We start from the raw sequence: 21,331 nt of genomic DNA on the forward strand, positions 1-21,331 counted from the left end.
AAACATACACCATAGTCAGTCATATAGCCAGACAAGACCTATGCAGTTTTTCCATCTGTATAAAACACAACATTTCCCTGAGCCAATGTGCATGATGGAGTGGTAGACATACTTAAGCTGAATGTCTCTGGTATAGGCTAACGAGAGCAGAGAGAAAACAGCTTCCTTCAGCGGCTCTTCTCGCACTCCAGCCATGCTAAAATCCAAAAATTCTTTTCACTCCAAAATCTATTGCACATGTATACCAACTCTAATTCAGAATTACTCAAACTCTGATCTGATGCACTATACGCAATGGATATGCATGTAACCAAAACATTTGCTTCCCTTTGGCATTGCTTTCTGCAAATCATTTCATGTTTGGGAGATGTAATCAAACATCCTAATGTGGACATCATGTTTGTATACTGCAATGCACTTGGTAAAACCCCTGCTGTCAACTAAGTATAAGTAAATATAAAAATATAAGATAAACAAGGTAATGTCTGCTTTGTCCTACATCGTCCACTGGATGGTGACAAAACACTGCACCAAATCTCTATCTATTTTTCATAAGGTATCACAGGTCTGTTTGTTTGTTGGCCTCACTTGGTGTTACATCGGTTGCCTCCTGACAATACACTATTTTCCTTCAGATGATAAATACTGCGCAGTAATATTTAATACAATAAAAGTGAGGCCAACATATTAGAGATATATTCACACACACACACACACACACACACACACACACACACACACATTATGTGCCTACTGCACACAGAAGCAGCCTGTTAGACAGGTTACACCCAGAGAGTCGCCTCACTGCCCAACATCATTCATTTCAAGGCGAGCCTCAGTCTGGCTGGAGGCTGGTTGTGAGAAGTGGATATTAGTGCCACCCATGCACTTCAAAAGAGATCTCCTAAAGGCCTTTTTTTCTCTGGCCTGACAGACTTGCCCAGAGAGTTACATTTTTATTTAAATGAGGAGTAAATCACTGTATGGATTAAAAGATAACTTAAAGTAAGGTAGAGGATAAACAGTGTTATAATAGAGGATATGAAGTGTGTATATACCAGTGATACCAAGACACTGACTCACTGGGATCCCCTGTACATCCAGTATGTAAAAAAGCCTCTTATATTGTTGTTTCACCAACTGGTACTTAACCTGACATGAGCTAGTTTTAAATGTTAAAGCACATCAAGTGAAAGGTGTACTTTTGATACTTTTAATAGGCGTTGGTATAATACTTTAATGGGTGGTTTCTATGCAACAAGTAAAGGAGTTTTTACATTGTGATCCGCAACGCTGACATTTCATTGTCTGCTGTTGTCAGAAGGTCCCAAAGCCGCGCATGCCCAGTTGTCTCCCTCCCAGCAACTAATGAATATTTAATCATGCTCCGCGTTCAGCGCCCTTTGATTGGATCCTCTGGCTCAGTTTCCTGTGTTTTGTGTGAGAGCCGAGTTTTGAGGGCACTGCTCCCTCCGTAAATTACCATCCAGCTCTCGGCTGTTTGAACGCAGCTCCTCTGCTGTCAGTGTCGGGGCTCAGATCTGTCTGTAACAATGGACGGAGGACACTGCTGAGGAGCCGCATCCATGCTCTCAGGACTTTACCGGGAATATCTTGTATAAACTTTTGGATTTTTTTGTCCTATTGGCTTCAGGTTTAACAAGTAGAGTTTATTCTTATTTTTTTTAAACAGTGTGAACTTCACTGAGGTTCGCACAAATACTGGATCGCAGGGAATACGACTGAGAAGACTGCGACTGTTGTGAAAGAAGCTGAGGATGGTGAGTTACTGAGATATTGTGACACTATTTACCTAACACGGCCAAAATAATCTAAATATTTAACACAGAGAACACATAATGTTTGCTGCCTTTATGGCCGACTAGATGTAAAAGACAACAATATTTCTTTAACAGGTTTCAAGAATTAAACATGTTTTATATAGTGTCAGTTTGGTTATAGTTATCTCTTCACGTTCATTAATCAAATCCACAATTAAACTTCAGTTTCTGTGACTTTACATGACAAATTGCTTTCTTGCCTCATTATGGAATATTTTTTCCTCTTTCCTCTTTTATTCTGCCCATATTTATCATCTATCCCACAATCAGCAAAAGTCACCTCAGTCTGTCTCTCCGTCTCTGTCTCTCTTTTATTATGGGCTGGAGGGTGAAAGTAATTAGTCTGACCCTGCTGCTGTTGAATTTGGCTTGTCAGACACCCAGAGAGATGGAAAGTCACTGAAAAACATTAGTTGTGTGAATTAGCTACAGCCCCTTTTTAAAACCGGTTACTCTGGGAAGAAGAGGCAGCCAGAGAGCAAGTGTCAGGTGGAGTGTGTGTACTGTTTGTGTGCAGCTTGTTTGTGTGTGTGTGTGCATGCATGCATGCATTACAGGTTTTTCCTGGTTACTGAATGCCATCCCTGCAGCAGACACGCCTAGAGCTAAGTTATGAAGGAGGTTGTATGGCCTTGTCATTGTGTTTTGGTAACAATTCCTCTCAAGCCACAGTCTTCTGTGCCAAAATTCACACTTTGGCTGTTGAATATAACAATACAGCTGGAATAGTAGCACATTTGTCTTTGACTCTATGGCTGCTTTTTTCATACTGGAGACATTACTTTTAACTAAAGCCGTTGTGGTTTGGTTTTAGAACATTAAACATAAGCTTGTTTTTGGTTTACTTTCAGAAATATAAAGAAAAGCCTTTTAAATTAACAGAATAAACAAACACACTTTAAGTTATGAGCTTGTGCAGTATGTTTCATGCATTATGGCATCACCAAACCTGTTGCTTTGTTCAAATACGCACAAGCAATGTCTATTTAAAACAGGTAGGACTGAAACTTGTTAGCATCTACAGTGTTGTATTGAACCTGTAGGTCAGGTTGCCCAGAGACAAACCCAAAGGACAAAGGCTGAATAATATGCAGTCAGCCTAACTTTTGCACTTTAGCTGTAACTCAAACTTGAAAAATCTATTCCTGCAACATTCCTGCTTTAATTCTGCTTTGTGGAGCTGTTATGACCTCCACACTCTATTAAAGTTGTAATTTTTACTGCAGTATTTTTGTGTATTTGCCTCATATGGTTCATGTGGATGGACAGAAGCTGTTTTCTCCTTGGGAGGTAACTTGAATGACAGCAGAAGACACTCTCCAGTCATGGCAGAGTTATACATTTAATGAGATTGAGGGATTAAACTTCTATACTTAAAAGACATAGAGGGAGTGGTCAAAATAAATTCAAACCTACTGTAGCTTTTGTCTTTACAAGGGGTTGTGGAGGGTCGTGTCGAGAGTAGAAGAAAGAGAAAACAGTCAGATTGTCAACATAACTGTCTGGAATAGCAGACACCAGCATCGCTCACTAGTTCCTTTTCTGCCAGATACTGAATAGCAAGTCAGTATGACAGCAGATGGTTTGCATTAGTTTCTCCAACAGGGAGGTGCATACTGAGTAACCCCCCTCTCCCTTCATTTCAAAGCTGGCGCTCCATTTTCAAACCGATCACTGCTGTAGAGATTTGCTCAGGAATTCAAGCCCTCTCTCAAAACAGGACGAACACCCATTCTGTGGACCTGGGGAACTCGTTATGCTTGTCGCTGTGGTTCAGTACACTCACACACTCCTCTTGATCAGTTCCATACGTCTTTGTTACAAAGCTGCAGTGATGTTTTCACTGCTTAGGTGTTTGTGATGATGGACATCATGAGTGTTGACTTATCCTACTGTTGCACTTGTTGTAAATCTTTCCAGATAAGAGAAGCATATGAATTGCACATTTAATTTCAAGTTGTCAACGGCCATCAAGTTTGTGAGCTTCTCCCATTGTATGTTAAAATCTGGTTTTACTTCTTTTCTGCAACCCTTTTTTTTGTCAGTGGAAATGCAACATTTCCATTACATTTATTATTTAATCTTGGAATTTATTGCAAGCAGATGTGGTGCCATTTTGTTTTCCTGCTTTAGATTTTGTTGCACATCCACTGTTGTTCATCCACTTACAAAAAACTTTATAGTCTTATACTGCAGAGGTGGACACCACACTGACAAAACTTTACTCCATCACTTACCTCATCTTCTTAATTAGCCAAAATATCTATTATTTTTGTTTTTTAACCCAGGCATTGAGCCATTCATCTGCATCTATCTATCATCTGCCTATCTTCTTGCACAGTTCCTCTGTACACATAATGCAAGAAGCTGGATTATTCACATCTGTGGCTATTGTTGGAGTAATTTCCTTTTTATTTGTTTATTTTTGTACAGCAGCTGTCAGCTCTGCCAAATGTAACATTAAATAAGGTGGGATGACGCATTTCGTTTTGATTTAAATGAGTTTTACATAAAGGAAATTTATTTATCTAAGCAGTGTCATTGGTGGCTGTTGACACTTCCATTAAAAGCATATTTTTATTCTCATGTTTCATCAGAACATGATCAGTAGTGACATCCAGGCCTCTAGTATTCCTGTAAGTCTGAAACATGATATGCTAAACCCTGGAAGTGGTGAGGTGAGGATCACCCAGTGGTTTTTTGTCCTTGTGACTAAGTCCACTGAGCAGCATACACTCCCCCCTCCTGTGGCCAGGAGGGCTGCACAGTTTGGCTCTGTATGTATACCTCAGCCTTGTTTTTAGAATGACCACCAACCAGGGAAGCCTTGTAGCACCCTTTTCTCATCAACTTACTCTGCTGTAGTTCTGCAGTCTCGGCCACCATGCTTTCACTGTGAATTATGGAGAGAGGATGCAGCTACAAGTGATTCAGATGATCAAAGGTCGTTCATAAAGCAACTAAACTGAGTGCAGTGTGTTACATTTCCCAGAGATTAACTGTACTTGTTCCTGTCTCGCCAATAATTACAAAGCTGTAATATCTTATGGAGATATCATGGGGTGTAAATTCAATCACGCTTGCGGCTAGCATAGCCCTACGGATGTAAGTTCGGTTGGTTGGGCCACCACTTTGCTCCACACAGAAATATCTCAATAACTATATGTTGGATTGCTGTAAACATTTGGTGCAGATATTCTTACAGATTTTACCTCTAGTTCACCAATGAGTTGACATTTGCTTTCTATTGACTTTGGTGTCCCTTCACTTTTCATCTAGCACCACCACCATCAAGACGAAATTTGAATACGCCAAATACTGCGGTTAATACCAGAAAAACCAATGACATTCAGCTTCAGGTGTACTTGGTGCTACAGTAATTAGTAAACACACTAAAACATGATAAATATGTTGGCATGTTAGCATGTTGAACTCAGCTAGAGCAGCCTCACGCTGGCATGACTCTAAACTTGTTCAAGTAGTGGTTTAATTCTGCTGGTATTTCAGTTTTTCCACAGCATGTTTGGATTTTAAATTTAAATGGCTGGTCTCATTAAGCACATTTGTTGCTCTTCTGGGTTTGTGTTTACTCACAGGTGAGCAGGTGAGCATGGGCATCGTACTGAAATAAGAGTTAATGAAGTATCATTAGCATCTAAGTATTAGCGCTGAACATCATCGCCTGTGATATTATAGCTATAATAGCTGCAAGTTATCGAAGTAAATTGTCTTGCTCAGCTGTTATTAGGTCATTCTTTCTATCTTAATAGCCAAACAGTCAACTTTGGTTTCTCTTTTAACAGGTAATCAGGTAATAAAGTGAAGGTCATAAATGCTTTCATCTGAGTCATAATTGTGTGAGCATTGCTCAGTGCTTGTTCGCTTTATTTTCCTTGTTCTTAGATGATGAACCAAGCAGTGTCCTTTTATAGATCCTTTTATAGCTGTCTATTTGCATGTATGACTTCCCTCACCGTGGAAAGGGAACAAGGTCGCGCTTTTGCAGATATGCTCTGGTTATCTGGTATGATAGCTTCCCATTGGCACTCACGAGCCAGTGTTTAGTCTCTGAGTCAGCTGTGGCCATCTAACTCTTTCCATTGGAAAACCTGATTTGTCGTTATGTTGCCAGTGGAAGTTGGTTTGGCCTGTAGGTTCATATTGTTTAAATTGACTTCCTCACAGGGAAACTGTACTGGCACAGAGAAATAAGATTTTACGATCGAACCAATTGACATTTTTGTTTTCTCAAAGCATTTTTAATCCAAAATCAGTTAAAATGAACCTTGAGTTATCCAAGGACAGTTGTAAGTTGTGAGTATCTCACAGTGATATCCACAAAATATGAGATGTACATGTGTAGGCTATTTTTGGACAATGTGGGGAAAAACTTAGTAGAAAAGGGTAGACAGTGATCAATGGAGAGAACTGAGTCAAAGCTTTTAAAAAGCCTTGTCAGCTGTTGTGTTTCTCTATAAAGACATGAACTAACTGACTGGAAACAAGGTCAGAATTAGCTGGTTTGAATTACTTGTCTTTTTTGGCACTCGTCCCATGGCAGCACTGATTCAGTGCATTTCTAACTGTGGAATCATGCAGAGACTGGAGTGTCAGAATAGTTTGTGAAATTGAGGCTACTTTCATCCATAAATACTAGATTTACAATACACGCCCATCTAAGTATGATACAGCAAGCATTATTAAGCAACATTAGCATTAATAGAAGGGAAAATTATCTCCAGTCACTTAAAATTCATGCTGTAGTTAAATGTCATGCAATACACAATCTTTGGCCTTAGTTTGTCATATATCTCAACTGGCTGTCTACTCCGTGTCATGTAGTTTAGTGGCAAAGTTATCAAGATGGATATTGGCGACTGTACTATAATGTTATCGTCTTATCATTGTTTTTAATGTGGATTTGTCTTTCATCAAATAAAACAAATATATCTAACAGGCCAAAATAATATTGACTTGGACATGATCTGCGTTGGGTTTGGCTGCTTCTGTTAGAATCCTGACGTTATTGACAGAAGTGGTTACTTCTGCAGTAGCTCGAGTGACAATAAAATAAATAAAACTAAACTAATTGGTGAAACAAAAATAAAATACATTTTCATTCTTTGACCTTTTGGCTTCTAAACTCCCAGCTGGGTAATATGTACCATATAAGAGGACATTCTTTTCTGATTATCTAATGGAATTGCTCCTGCAAAATATGTTTGACATTGCAGTAAATTATTTATTTATGAGAAATAATATCCCTGATAACACATCCTGTTCCTGTATTTTAGCAGCTAATGTGCCAGTTTGTGCAATTTGTACAATATACAATACAGCTGCTTTCAGAACCAATAAACTCTTCTGGTGGTGGACGTCCTTTCACTCTGCTCCTCTTAGCACCATACAGTATGAAACCTTCTGACTGGAAACCAGCTCTTCCTTTCCTGCACTCAGAAATCTTATTATGTTATGATGCCAAGGAAGCAAATCAAGTTGAAATCAAATCTTGTCACCACATTCTTTGCCCGCTTTCTCTAGATACTCCTGCTGAACACATCTGTAAACATGTCGCTAAGTTCTTCTGTGTATTTTTGTCCAACACTTTTAGCATTGGTCTTTAATTAGAGGAGTATGCATCATCAACTAGTGCTGGCTGGCTCTCCGTTCACAGGATACTGGGAAGCAGTTCAGTGATTCATTGTGCTGTCAGTGCACGAAATTTAACAGCTGAGTCACTGTTTTTGCTATTGTTACTGTGTTCACTTAGGTGGGGTTGATAAAGTCATCAAACGTCCCATCCATCACATGTGTGCACCACACCCCCTTGAACCTGAAGTAGAAAAAGCTAATGCACACAGATAAATCTGCTGTCCAAAGCTTTTTTTAATTCTTAGTATGAAAGATTAACATGCTGTCTCATCTGATTGAGCCCTATGTTTGAGTTTGAACAGACTCTAGAGAGCAAGCAATGTTCACTGAAACCACAGATTGTTGGGAAAATGCATTCTTACCCTTCTTACTCTGACCTTGTTTGACTTTGAGCGACCTTTCTCACAGTAACGTGAGGTACAATGACTAATGTTAGCCTTTCAGCAATGTACTGAAGACTCAAGCTGTTTTGGCACACAGCAAAGGAATTCCTATAATTTGTGGTGTTTTTCAGAGATATACCTCCTGTCCTGAAGGACTGTTCCTAGTTTTCTGACTAGGAACTAGTCTCTTTAGTTTTACTTCACTTCACTCAGTAATTTGCTTCTTTCCTGGCAGCTGTTTTATAAAGTAAACTGCTACTCTAGCCTCTTATGCTGATTGTAGAGGAGGTTTATGACCATGGTGCATTAATAAATACTAAAGGGAGTTACTATACAGTTACAAGCAAGCTGGTCCATTTACATTGACAGTATAAAGAATGGACATTGAAACGGACCCTTAGGTTTCTGTATAGCCCTTTTGAAGCCCAGAATGTGGTGGCTCAGGCCACCGTCATCTTGGCAGTCCTGCCTCTTCTGCCCTAATGCTAATCCTAAAATCGCCAGTAGACCTGAGACAGCCTGTGTTAAGCCTTAATATATTTAATAACATTGTTGGTACCAGGCTGTCAGCAGGTTTATTTCTGCTTTGAAGTTGGACATTTGAACATGGAGGCTTATGGAGATTGACTTGTTCTGTAGCCAGCCTCAAGTGGATGTTTGAGGAACTGCTGTTTTTGGCACTTCTGCGTTCAGCTTAATTCCAGCGCCATGGAGGTTGTAGCTAACAACCCAGTTTCTTCTCTAAATGCCAGATTGGATGTTTTTCAGCTTAATTTATTTGTCAAAACTCAAGTTTGATGAGTCCACGATTCGCCTTTTACCTTCTATGAAGTGGAGATGTAGCAAACACAGACAGCTTTGTGAAGTTTGGTGGCATTTTACCAAACCAACTACTGCTTTATTCTAAATGATTCACCCTGTCAAACATCTCCTCCCTCTTCAGTGTCAGATTGAATAAGTCTACAATTTGTGTCTAACATGCAGTTGCATGTATTCAGCTGCTACTTGGGAAGATGCTGGTTTGGATTTCGCTGATTGAAATGTGAGATTTGCAGCCCTGTTGTGGCTCAAGGCATGGCTATGAATGAGTTTCCACTGCAGATGGTTTGTTTACATTCAACCACTACTGAGACTGCTTTAAAAGGAAAATACAGTACTTTGTGACATTTCTGTCTTCTAGCATTTCAGCTCAATTCCACCCTAAACCACGTTGTCTTTGATATTATACTTTATTAGCAGTCTTGTTGCTGTTGTCATCCATTTAAGAGACCAGTTCAATGTAAGATGTTTAAAATCAGCAGCTCTCAAGTTTCCATGGTTTTACTTGGTTGAAGAAAAGTGCTGCCACTGTAAAGTGAAGCTTTGTGTAGTTCAGGCTGAGATGTGTTAAAAGTAATACAGTATCAGTTTACACTTCATCATTATGTCCTCTTTCTCTGGGAGGTACGGTGCTCAGCCCTGCCCTGTGGGCAAAGCATTATATCATCATTCTAACCTGTCAGAGGTCATGTAACCAAAACCTAGCAGAATAATATATTTCTTTTCATTATTCTCTGTATGTGACCTCAAGCTGCTCAGATCCATAACAGTGTGAGGAATCTAGACATGGAAACAGAGAACAAGGCTTCTCGGTCTGCATTATTGATGCTGCTGTCCCAATTACATGCAAGTGACCATTGTCACTGTTCAAGTTATGAAGTACAAAGATGTGCAGGTGTTTGTCACAAAGTTTAGATATAATAATACTTCCACACACTAGAAACTATTTCCAGTGACTTTGGTTCCAAGCCTTTACATTTATTGTTACCACTTACTGACAAACTGTTTTGATTGACAAGACAGTCTTGCACCATCCTGTGGATGTGACTCTGGAAATAGCAGTAGCCTGTAAAGCTTTAGAGCAATGAGGAGGTAATACTGGGACAGGCGTGTTTAACTATAATTTCTGTGGCTGGTGGAAGATTGTAAAGAAGAATGGCATCCATTTTAAGACTTCACATATTATCATTTATGTCTCTCAGGAAATATGTGTGACTTGATTTTACCACTCGTTCTTTACGGTAGATGTCTCAGAAGTCAAATCTAAAGAAACTAAAGCTGGTTGCGATCACCTTCTGGCCTCCCCCTAGTCAGTGATGTCACAGCAGGCATTGGCCTCGGACAGGTGTGTTTGAATCTGCAATTATCAATTATTTCCCATGATAATTAAATATTGATTGACTACACAGAACAATTGACTAAATAAGCAACAAAATAAGATGTAGTAAGAGACCATAATCAGACATTTCTCCATAGTTATTGGCCGGTGGAGCAACAGGTTACGTTACAGGTTATGTATGTTGCAGCAGCACAAAATGTGGATTTGCCTCTACAAACAGCTTTAGTTGTCAAGCTTTCATTTGTCTTTAACCTTGAGAAATTCAAAGTAGCAGCAACTTGGACTGAACCTGGACAGGTATTATTTAAAATTGAATGTAGCTGGACAGTTTCAGTGGTGTAATGTCTATTTTTGACACATTACAAATCAATTGCATGCCTCAAATGTAGAATAATACAACAATGTACCAACAATGTTGATTGTGGAGGGATATGACCCAAATGAAAAACTACACATATGAAATTACAATTCATGCAAATATATGTAAGTGTGTGTGTGTGTGTGTGTGTGTGTGTGTGTGTGTGTGTGTGTATGTGTGTGTGTGTGTACAAGGCTCAGTGTGATCTTAATGAACATCTCATCCCTCAGACCGGATTAGACTGTCTTCACACTGTGGGTCATTGCTCCTCTGACACCACACTCACACACACGCTTGCACTGTTCTATTGAATTTCTACTCTGTTTCTCATCTTGTTTACTTTCTCCCACTTCCTTGGAAAGGCCAAGTATCTCAGTCAGCAGTTTCATATGCATCTGGTCAGACTACACACTGTGAGTGATCTTGGATAAAGTGCAAATGCAAGCAACAGAGACCAGGTGGAAATGCTGTTTAGAGAGTAATACCCTCCTTAAGCTCTGTTTAGTTTAGATCAAACCAGATATGTTTTGGATTCAAATGAGGACTAGGGAGGAAAAAAAATTAGTCAAAATCAACCCACACATTACTGGTGTGAATGTGTTTTGGAACTATTCCATGACTTCTTTTGGCACACTTCAGGAGTGGACAGTCCTGGTAGCAATTATAGACCATTTAGTAGTTTGAACTAGTGTCCTGTAGTAGCACTAGACAAAAGGAGTGACTCATGACATAAATATCCCATGTTTGCTGTTTCTGTACGTTTCTAACAGTGTACTGCAAATGATGTATTTCTAGTTCTTAACAGCATACCATTTTCTGAAGCATACCATATTTTAAGATTGATCTTGGTTTATTTTGGTATAGCATTGAACTTACAGAGGGTTCATACTTTATCGAGATAGGTAACAAACATTTGGGTGCCTTTTTTTTTTTTAAATAGACACCATTTGGTGGGATAATAATACAGTTACGAGCATGGCAAATACTCGTCCTTGTTGAGAAATCTGATGATTAGAGAGTAAACTTAAAAGGAAGAAGCACACTCTGAATTTGGTTGTCCTGCATTTAAAATGTTATTCTCAGGTTGGAGGACAAAGTTTCCCAAAAGCTTTGAAGCTGTCAAAAAGGTTTTAACATTACTGTGTGACAGTTATGTAACTTTGTCAAACAATGTAAAGCTGACTCAGTGTCCATTCTAACACAAGCAAGATTTAAATCTCTGTAAATCGGTCTTCATAAAAACCTTATGGCATACTTATGTAAAGAATACATGATTTGCAGTTAATGGGCTAGAACACGCAAAACCGCTGGTATGGCGCGTGTAACGCTTGAGGGTCTGCCTGCTTTCTGCATCAACACTAATATCTTTCTGTCAGAATATCCTGTGCCACGCCACACTGCGATCTCCAACGTGCATTATGGAATAGCAGTTTTGTGATGTAGTGTAGTAATATCTACCTTAGATTTCATAAAGCACATCACAGAATAAAGGCCCAATCTTCTTCAAACATTTAACCAGACACAACATTCATAACAAATATCATTGTTGTAAAGTGTTTGTCTGTGTAAGACCTACTAATCTTGTTGGAACTGATAGCAGATTTCCACTATGGTGTTTATAATTTTGACGTTGAGGTGACCCTTTTGCAAACATTTGGATTACAGATTGGGCTGTTAATTATGAAAAAAATGTGTAATACTAGATTTATAATAGATAAATCTTAGCAAAACAAGACAAAAAACAAAACAAATGAATGTCATGGCACCGAGAGGTTCTTTGGAAACTCACCGAACTCCATTCCACCATGACTGAAATTCTCCTGAATTTGTGCTTTTAATTTGTGACACGTGTTTATTAAATCAGATTACTCGGCTCTTTGTTTTTGGCTCTTCAACCAGCAGACTTTTCATAAAAGAGCCATTAGGGAGTACTGACATTAATTTGGAAATAATACATCCAACGCTATTTCTAAACAAGAGCATCATGTTTTCTTTGACCACCAGTTGCTCTTTAATTGTTTTAAAGGAAGAAAGTAGAGAAGAGCATTTAAAGATCTCAGTTTACAACAGTAATATATCATCATACATGCACTATTGCATGTGATTGATGACCTGTGTGTTATGATTATAAACATGTTCAGGGACATGACATTTCATGGCAGCATTGAAATCAGGTCAAGGAAGCTGGTACATTGTGGCACCGCTAATCTAATGCATGAGGGCTTATCAGACATGGGGTCTCTCCTAAAGCAGTCTGTTCCTGGCCAACGTTAAAGTCACATCCACTGAAGTGCTTTAGGCATTTCCCTGTAGTCCAATTCAGTACATGACCTCCAGCATTAGAGCACTAAGTAGGTTGTGTTCTTAAGATTTAGCTTCAGAGGCTTCAATTAACATATGATGACAACAAGAGACTTAGCTTGGTTCTGTACAGAGGCTCACTAGTGTTTTATTCGCCTTAATTTGGTCTGTTGTGCGATTTCTCAAGGCTTTTGGCGGAGTGATTAACGACTTTAGTTGCCTCTTATTTTAGAAGCAAGGAATTCATTCTCATGACTTGTATCCAGGCTTTTGCCTCAGAAGGCAGAGCATAAACGTAGTCCTAACACATGGTGGACTGTGTGTCAGATCCCGGTGTGGAAAAGGAGAACGGCACAGAAGGGAGAAATGAGGGGAAAAGTGCCGCTTATGATACTGAATCAAACCCAGCCATTTCCTGTACCCCGAGCCAGAGCTGCTCAGCACTCTCCATATATGGTGATGGTATTTGCATGGAGGGAAACCCTGGCCTTATGGATCAGGACTGGTATTGAAATTCCTTTGTATTAACTTCTGGGAAAAGGTTTGGTCCCATAGTTTGGTTTTAGGTGATCTGATTGTCTTTGATCCCTAGAGGGAAAACCAAGTCAAAACGGTCTTCTCTTCTTTGTATAAACTTCCATAAACTGATTAAACTATTGTGACAATGTCATAATATCATAGATGTGTGTTATATATATATATGATCGTTGATAGAGTGGATGTCAGACGCTCCGTTCTTTAATGAGCCTCTGTGTTGCTGTGCTCTGGAGGAAGTGGTTCCATGGTGACGGTGTTGTTATGGCCACCATAGATTCTAATTGTGCCAGATGTCCCCTGTGTGAGTGTGTTGAATGACTCATACTTCAGTCTGAGATAATGGGATTCATTTATCATAAAACCTATGAAAAAAAACTAAATATGATCTCAGTAACACAATCTGCAGAATCCATTTCCATTTTGTATGGATGGATATAAAATGAGATTTGTTATTTGGGGATGGACACACATCATCTACCTGGACACTTCTTTGTGAGTGAATCCTCGGTGCTGCCATCAGGTATTGATGTGCGACTATTAACTTGCCTTAAAATAATACTGGACGCTGTACTGCCAATACAGATATGTCCAGTTCCCCTTTGGGGTATTTATAAACTTGCACTGTTTATACAATGTCTACTCATGACAGTAACATGACAGCGTGACTGTAGGTTTAAAAAAGAAGCTACTAACTCATTTGGGTTATGCTTGACACAATACAAGATTCAGTAAAGCATTTCAGAAAAGTGTGATGGGTGTCTTCAGCATTTGCCAGAATCATACTGTATGACATTTCGTTGAACTGCTGTTAGTGCAAATCATCATGTGTTATTACTTTTTACACTAAGAGTCTGAACTAAGGCTGTCACTAAAAGAACTGAAACCTGTGGAGCAGTTTGAATCTAATGTTAAAATAAAGAGGTACTTGAATTAATAGTTACTGCTTCAAAAACCCGGTACAGACCAGAAGTGACCCTCACCCCAGCACCCCTTCTACACTTAAGTCCTTCAACGCCTGTCTGTTCTGGTGCTGCTCAGCAACAAACAGCAGTTTGGTTATTTCAGGCACCTCCCAGACGTCTTTGTGTGTATGTGTGCAGCTACTCCCTTGGTCCACTGCTGTACGTAAGACATTTTCTAGTCCTCCTGCTTCATTAAAAAAGGCCTAAATCAAAACACATGATACAATCCTCTGAATATTTGACGCTTACCTCCTACGTCCTGGACTTATTACCTCTCCCTTCTTGAATCTGCACACTTTCATTCCAGACATAGCAGAGAAAGGTTAAATATAGCATGTTCAATTGTTTTCACTTTTGTGGTTGGGCCAGCCCTCTGTGCTAACGTCTGCTTTCAGAGAAAAGGTTCTCATCTGTCAAAGTACTACTTTTAATATGTAGGTGGCAGCAATAGCATGACTAGTAATTGCCTGAAGAAGAACATTTGAGTTTATAAAGAAGAGTGAATATAGGGTTCTGGACATTATTGAGGCCCAGTCAGCCTCCCCGAGGACAAAGTAAATCAACACAAATCTCTTCAGAAGGATCAGCTTAATCATATTGGCGAAAAATGTTACAGTATATCCTGAGTTGGCTTTTGCTGCATGGCCCTGAAAGGGATGTTTGAAAGTCTGACAATCTTCAGTCTAAACATTTTTACCATATTGTAGTTTGTGTCTTCATAGTGTAGTGTAGTTTACTTCTGTCTACTCTATATGAATGACACCTATTGGTAGTTTTCCCTATACAAAGTTTTAGGTGTTGTAACCTTTACCTTATCCACTATCATCCACTAGCGTGTCTGCCTGATTCACAACTTATATTTTCCTTCTTAGGGACAAAAAAAACATTTACAGGAGTAAATGTTTTTTTGTCCCTGAGAATGACATCACTGTGTCATCGTGTCTAAAGAAGGAAGGAAGTCAACATCTCCCTCTGCCGCACCTAAAATGCAGTAAAACATGTTAATGGGTGTGATCTGGAGAATTAATCAAGCTGTAATTTGCTGCTTCCCTCCTGAGGGAAAAGACCCACTGAATTTAGGCTGAAAAGCTGTTAACATTCCTCACCATCTCCCATGCTATGCCCAAGTCTGTAAAGTGGTTTTAATTTTGCTGTTGTAAAGAATAAAGTCACCCAGAAGGATATTAAAAGCTTGCTGGCCCCCCTCCTTGCCTTAGTAATTTAGAGTTAATTACTAAACTGCAAAATGGCTTTCCACTGTTTTTTTTTGTGCTGTGGTGTTACTTTGCGGCCCTTGATATTAACACTCTCTGCTGTTTTTATCTGTGAGAAAAACTCACTGTATTTATCTTCTTTTTACTCACAGGTTTTGGTGTTTGTAGAGTGATTGTATTCACTGAACTGAAAGATTATATTAGTCAGTGGAAGTTCACACTATTGTGTACATGTTGCACTGTATGATATTATACTGTATGAGCTTTGAACGTCAAAACATAAAGCTGGAAACCAGAATACATTTTAGATTTTAAGTTCCTTCTTAAAGGTAAAAACAACAGTTGAGAAAACAATTCATGTGCAGCTTTCAATCATATCACATGGTCTTCATCAGCAAATCTACAAATTGTAGATGTTCAGATTTACATTTACATTTTCTGATCACATTAAGGCTTTCTTTTACTTCTTGGCCTAAAAGCTCAAGTTAATTACTGACCTTGGAAGTTAATAATGAAAATAATCTCACTACAAGGTGCATTTAGTAGCCAAGTAGTAGTGGAACTTTTAGTACTAGTACTGACTGCATTTCTGTGACAACTCCATTTGCTAAAGAAGGTCCTGTGATACGATGGAAAGCTCAAGAGCAGCCACTTGGCTGGTGTATTGTGGTCTTCTCCAAAGAATACAAGTTGCTTAAAATTGAGTTGCTTCACTTTGTCATAAAAATGTGCTAAAACCATAATTGCCTTTTTAATAAAAAACAAAACAAGACTGAGAGTCTGCAGCCATGATAGCCGCTCTGTGAGGCTGTACTATGTAGTTAAATGCTAACATCAACATGCTAACATGGTCTAAATGAAAATGCCAGCAGTGTATAGGCGCATGTTAGCAACATTTACTAATTTGCACTAAACACAAAGTACAGACTGGACTGTTGGGCTTGTGATTAGTTTTGCAGGTTTTTGCTCATAAACCAAAACAAATGGACAAATTGAAAATTTGACTCGATGAGTCAGGGGGCTGAAAGTCGATATGATTCGTCCTGTGGGCACTCTAGATATCTGAACCAGATGTCATGGTAATCCATCCAACAGTTGTCAAGATATTTCACTAAAAGCTAAATTGTCAACCTTATGGTGGCACGAGAGGTAAAGTAAATTTCATGGCAATCCACCCAATAGTTGTTGAGATATTTCAGTCTGAGCTTGACCGACCAAGGCTAACATCCAAAGAGATCAATTAAAAAGAACATAACATCTATACACTTTTGCTACATAAAGTACAATAACTCTTGGATGAAATATGTCTGAATGAATGACTTTTTTTTTTTTTTTTTGGCTTTGACTGGTATTGTTTAGATTGCTACTCTGCTCCTTCCCTTAGCCCACACTTCCTTAATAAAGAGGGAGGAAGTCAAGAGTTAACTTGTGTGTTGACTAATGTTCTGGATGCTCCCTGCGGCTTTGAGTGGTTCTCCATCCAGGAGAAAGAGACTCACTCCTCGCAGCACATTGTGACCCTCGTCCACAGTAGCCAGACAACACTGACTCATAGCACATGATGAATGACCTCAGTTCTCCGGAGACTCACTCAGCTAAAACAAAAACAGGAATGTAGGGAGAAACCAGATTGTTAGGATGTGGATAAAAGTTGGGTCAGAGCATCTTTAACACTTGGACAAATAACACAAAGCACTTCTTAGAGTCTGGCCTTGCACTATTTCTAAGTAAATAAAGCTCATCATGCTGCTGGGACTAGAAAATGTGCACACTTTGGCTTTTCGTTGCTGTAATAATAACCATGTTCCTCTTGGCTTCATTTTGTCTGATTACCTCAACGGTCTGATAAAACCACATTAACTCAGCCTCTGTGTGTTTTTTTTTAAAGCCAAAATTCATTCATGTAGCAGTGCAACTGTGTCACCTTGAGTCAACTCTCGATTAGTCCACGCCATGTCATTGTGTCTTTCTGTAGTGAACTAACAATTGTACATTGTGTGTGTGTGTTTTGTTGCAGGGGAGCCGGGGGCACTACCGGTACCACTGGCAGAGCCACAATGTCAAACACAGTGGAGTGGATGACATGGTGCTGCTCAGCAAGATCAATGAGGACGCCATCGTGGACAACCTCAAGAAGAGATACATGGATGACTACATCTTTGTATCCTTTTGCTAACAATTGCAGTTCACACCACAGTGAGAAATAGCTGAGCCCCGTCTCATCCCTGAGTTTCCCAGAATAGCTGAATGGTCATACACAACGTCACTGGAGCAGTGAGTAATCGCTCATCGCTGGGAAGTAATGCCTTCCCCCTGAGACTCCCCCATGTGCAGGAGCAAAGGGCCTCCTTGTGCAGGCCTCCACCCAGATCTGTAACTCCTGCTCCTTCAATAAAGTCTAGATTTACTTCAGTTTTATCTCACTGTGAGAAATAGCAGATTGCATAATTTGAAGCAGAGCATTGCTGCAATCTTCTTTTTTTTCTGTGGTGGGGATTTAAAATGTTGTACTTAGAGCTATCGTTTTCATAAAGTACTTCACATGTCAGGTATAGGTTTTCTAAAGTGCAGCTGTGGCCACACACACACACACACAACACATAAAGTGTTCATGACGTGAAATGAGTCGATGAATGAATGAATGAATGAATAAATGAATGAATGAATGAATGAATACCCCCCCTTGAAAAGCAATGCTGCATGTTCACAAAGCAGCTCATTACATAAACTTCATCCACGCTCTGGCAGTGCTCAGGAGTATGAAGTTTGCGTAAATGCTGGCAGTTTTAGGCTTGACATCTCTGAGTCAGTCCTTTGATTTGGGTCAATAAATAGCTGTAACTGTGAGGTTTCCTTGCCAAGGCTGTGGGTCACTGTAGGCCACCCACAATAGCAGCTTTATTTGCCTTGAGCGGCGTTTTGGCTTCAGGGCATAAAACCTCACAGTGTTACATGGTCGGCCTGTTCTGTCATTTGTAAGCACTGGATACTTATTTAGCCCCAGGCCTGATCACCAAATACTCCACTGCTGCACTGTTGCACTCTGTTGACGTCAAGGTGGCCTTAGATGAAGTAATTTCTTTCCCAGACAGTTTTATAGTCTGTGAGAAAAATTAATTTAGATAGTTTGAAACTCAACTTTTGCACTTTTTACTGATTTGTTTGTGTCACTGTATGATCTTTAATATATAACCTCATCAGACATATATTGGTCCTGTGCTCATCTCCGTCAACCCTTTCAAGCAGATGCCATACTTTGGGGAAAAAGAAGTTGAGATGTATCAGGGCGCAGTAAGTACATATTATATGATCAATGAGCGCATTTTAAATCGCTCTGTTTTTGTTGAAGACTCAAACCGGAAAACTCACTCATATTATAAAAGTACCGATGTGCCGGGGGATTTATGATGACAACAGTCTGAAGGCTTAGTGGCAGTGCGAACTTTCCAGCGGGCTGGCACATATGTTGCTGTCAGAAACTTGACTCAACCATTGAGAAGGTTTGGCAGTACCTTCACAGAACAGCCTATTCAAGTCTGCCTCCTCTCTTGGCCGGCCTGCTGAGAGTGGGCTTGTCTCCTTAAGCCAGGAACACACTGAAAGACTTTTAAAATCCTAACTGACTGCGAAAACACTCAGCATCACATATGACAAACTCAACAGTTTGTAGATAAGTGCACTGGGTTCAGATTTGTATAGTCTTATCTGCTGAAAGTGCAGGGGAAAGTTCAGATTTCTTAAATAGTTTGAAGCAGTCATGTAGGTGCAGACTTGTTTGCTCGGTTAGACGGCACAAGATTTGGTGGAAGTGGAAGTAGTAACTCCTTTTGTAGTGCAGATAAGACTTTTTCACAATCTCGGAAAAAGTGGTCATGGCCAAAAGGGGGTTAATACATGAAATTTTCTATATATATTTTTAATATCCAATGAAAAGATCAAAACCAACCCTGTGTTAATCCGTCTCTCAATTTTTTCTGATTTCCCCACCTGCGTCAGTAATTTCCTAAAACAGCCAAGTGTGTAGTTTTTAGCAAACGTTACTCAAACAGGTGGGAAAAAAGTAAAGGTAAAATAAACTACAGTGCCCAAGTGTTCATCATAATAAAATGATGACGCACTTTGGCTACACAGACAATACTTTTTTATCAATTAGAGTAAATTTATTGTTGGTTTTGTTGTTTTCATGAGATTTGTTAATAATAATAATAATACTAAAGTGCATTTAAGTCTTTAACATGTTCCTGACTTTAGTTTTGTCTTAACGTCCTACCAAGTTTGTATAAAAGCTGTTTGACCAGTGATTTTAATTACATTATTTTGTCATCTCTCAGGCTCAGTATGAGAACCCTCCTCATATCTACGCTCTGGCAGATAACATGTACAGAAACATGATGATTGACAGAGAGAATCAGTGTGTCATCATCAGGTAAGAATTGCATCACACCGAATCGAATCATCCTCTGCCTTCTTGGTGCACCATGAGCTAATGGCATGTGACATCCAAAATATGTGACAGCACACAAAAGAGATAGCATTTTATTAAAATCTCCATTTAATATGACAGGGATCATTTTGTTACATCACCCCTTGTGTCACTGAGTCAAATGTCCAAGATGGGAAAGAGTGAGACACACTGGAGATAGTAATCTGTACAATGTGATGTGTACAGATATGATGAGTTATAACAAAGCTGAACTACAGTCGAACCTCTGCAGGTCGTGATAACGGTTGGGAGGAGGAAACATGAGAACAGGTTCCACCACATCATTTGTTACAGCTGATTGACCAAGTGTGGCATGTTCCTTTGGTGTTTTTCCATCATATGTGAAAAATATCCCAAAATGTTTTCTTTAAAAAGAAAGGGAAAAAAAACAGGAAGAACATCTGCATGATGCTTGGCTCAGACTGACCCTTTCTCTGGATTCAGGGATTTTTGTAGGTGCTTTTACAGCCTGTCTGCAAATGTTTTTGAGCTGCAAAGCTGCAGAGAGAAAAGTGTGGTGTCATGACTGAGGCTTTATCCTACCGCCCAGTCACCTGAGCAGCGCGGTTACTATAGTGCTTACCTCATGATGAATGACCCCTGCTTCAGCACTTTGGCTTGTTGTTTGGACAGCCAGCAGTTGCTCGTTCAGTTTCCCACATAAAGGCACTGAGGTGGATTTTGTGATCGACTAAATCAGCAAACAAAAGCATGGAAGTGGTTTTTATGATGAACCAGGTCTCAGGAAACAAAAGCTGCTGTAAAATGCTAGCCAGGCAGTGTGGTCAGCATCGACCTGTGTAGGTGCTTTTTCACATTTACTAAGAAGATGTGTGAATTAACCACAAAGGGGAATTCAAGGTGAAGTTTTTTTTTTTGTTCTTGCTGGGAAATTGTGACTTTTTACTATTTATTAAGTTTATCTACTCACCATCTGCTTACTACAGCATGTGAGTGGTGTAGCTATCTACCAACTGGATTAAAGGAATGAATTGGAGCAGGTTAGTGTTAACAGTCTGGCACTCTCCATCAAACTATTAGATGAAATCAGAGCCGTGACATCTTCGAAAGGCTCACCCAAGAACCAACCGCTTTACATCTGTTCTGATCAGAAAAACACAATCCCTATGTTTTACAGAGAGCAATGACTCTCTGTCCCTTGAAGCAGGCTTAAATTACTTGTCTTTCAATAAAGATGTCACCTGAAGAACAACTCTTTAAACCTAACCCTAGAAAAAAAAACAGTTTTATACAGCTGTTGACTGGTGACTCATGGTTGATGAGCCATTCCCAGTTGATACTGTGACTGGTTTTGGTTTGGTGTTCACAGGAAGTTGGTGTTTTTTTTGGATGTTCATTTAGTCTTTTGTCCATAGTGCTTGCTTTTTTTTATCAATGTGGTGTTCCCCACAGCTGTTGCACATGATGTCATGCATCACTCC

General features: G+C 39.5%; 1 protein-coding gene across 3 annotated transcripts in view; it reads left to right on the forward strand.

Annotated features, from left to right (window-relative positions):
• Nucleotides 1-1,417: 1,417 nt before the first annotated feature.
• The window catches only part of myo1ea (myosin IEa), a 48,134-nt gene continuing 28,220 nt past the window's right edge, over nucleotides 1,418-21,331 (forward strand). The window contains exons 1-5 of one of the 3 annotated variants that reach the window (XM_027281721.1): nucleotides 1,419-1,616; nucleotides 1,694-1,781; nucleotides 17,424-17,567; nucleotides 18,608-18,697; nucleotides 19,738-19,832. In XM_027281721.1, coding sequence (XP_027137522.1) covers nucleotides 1,779-1,781; nucleotides 17,424-17,567; nucleotides 18,608-18,697; nucleotides 19,738-19,832 — 332 coding nt within the window. In that variant the 5' untranslated portion in view covers nucleotides 1,419-1,616; nucleotides 1,694-1,778. Of the gene's footprint in view, nucleotides 1,782-17,423; nucleotides 17,568-18,607; nucleotides 18,698-19,737; nucleotides 19,833-21,331 lie in introns of all 3 variants that reach the window. The other 2 variants (XM_010737626.3, XM_010737625.3) reach the window with 2 other exon arrangements.

The sequence above is a fragment of the Larimichthys crocea genome, chromosome VIII, assembly GCF_000972845.2.
Source record: "Larimichthys crocea isolate SSNF chromosome VIII, L_crocea_2.0, whole genome shotgun sequence".
Lineage (NCBI taxonomy): Eukaryota > Metazoa > Chordata > Actinopteri > Sciaenidae > Larimichthys > Larimichthys crocea.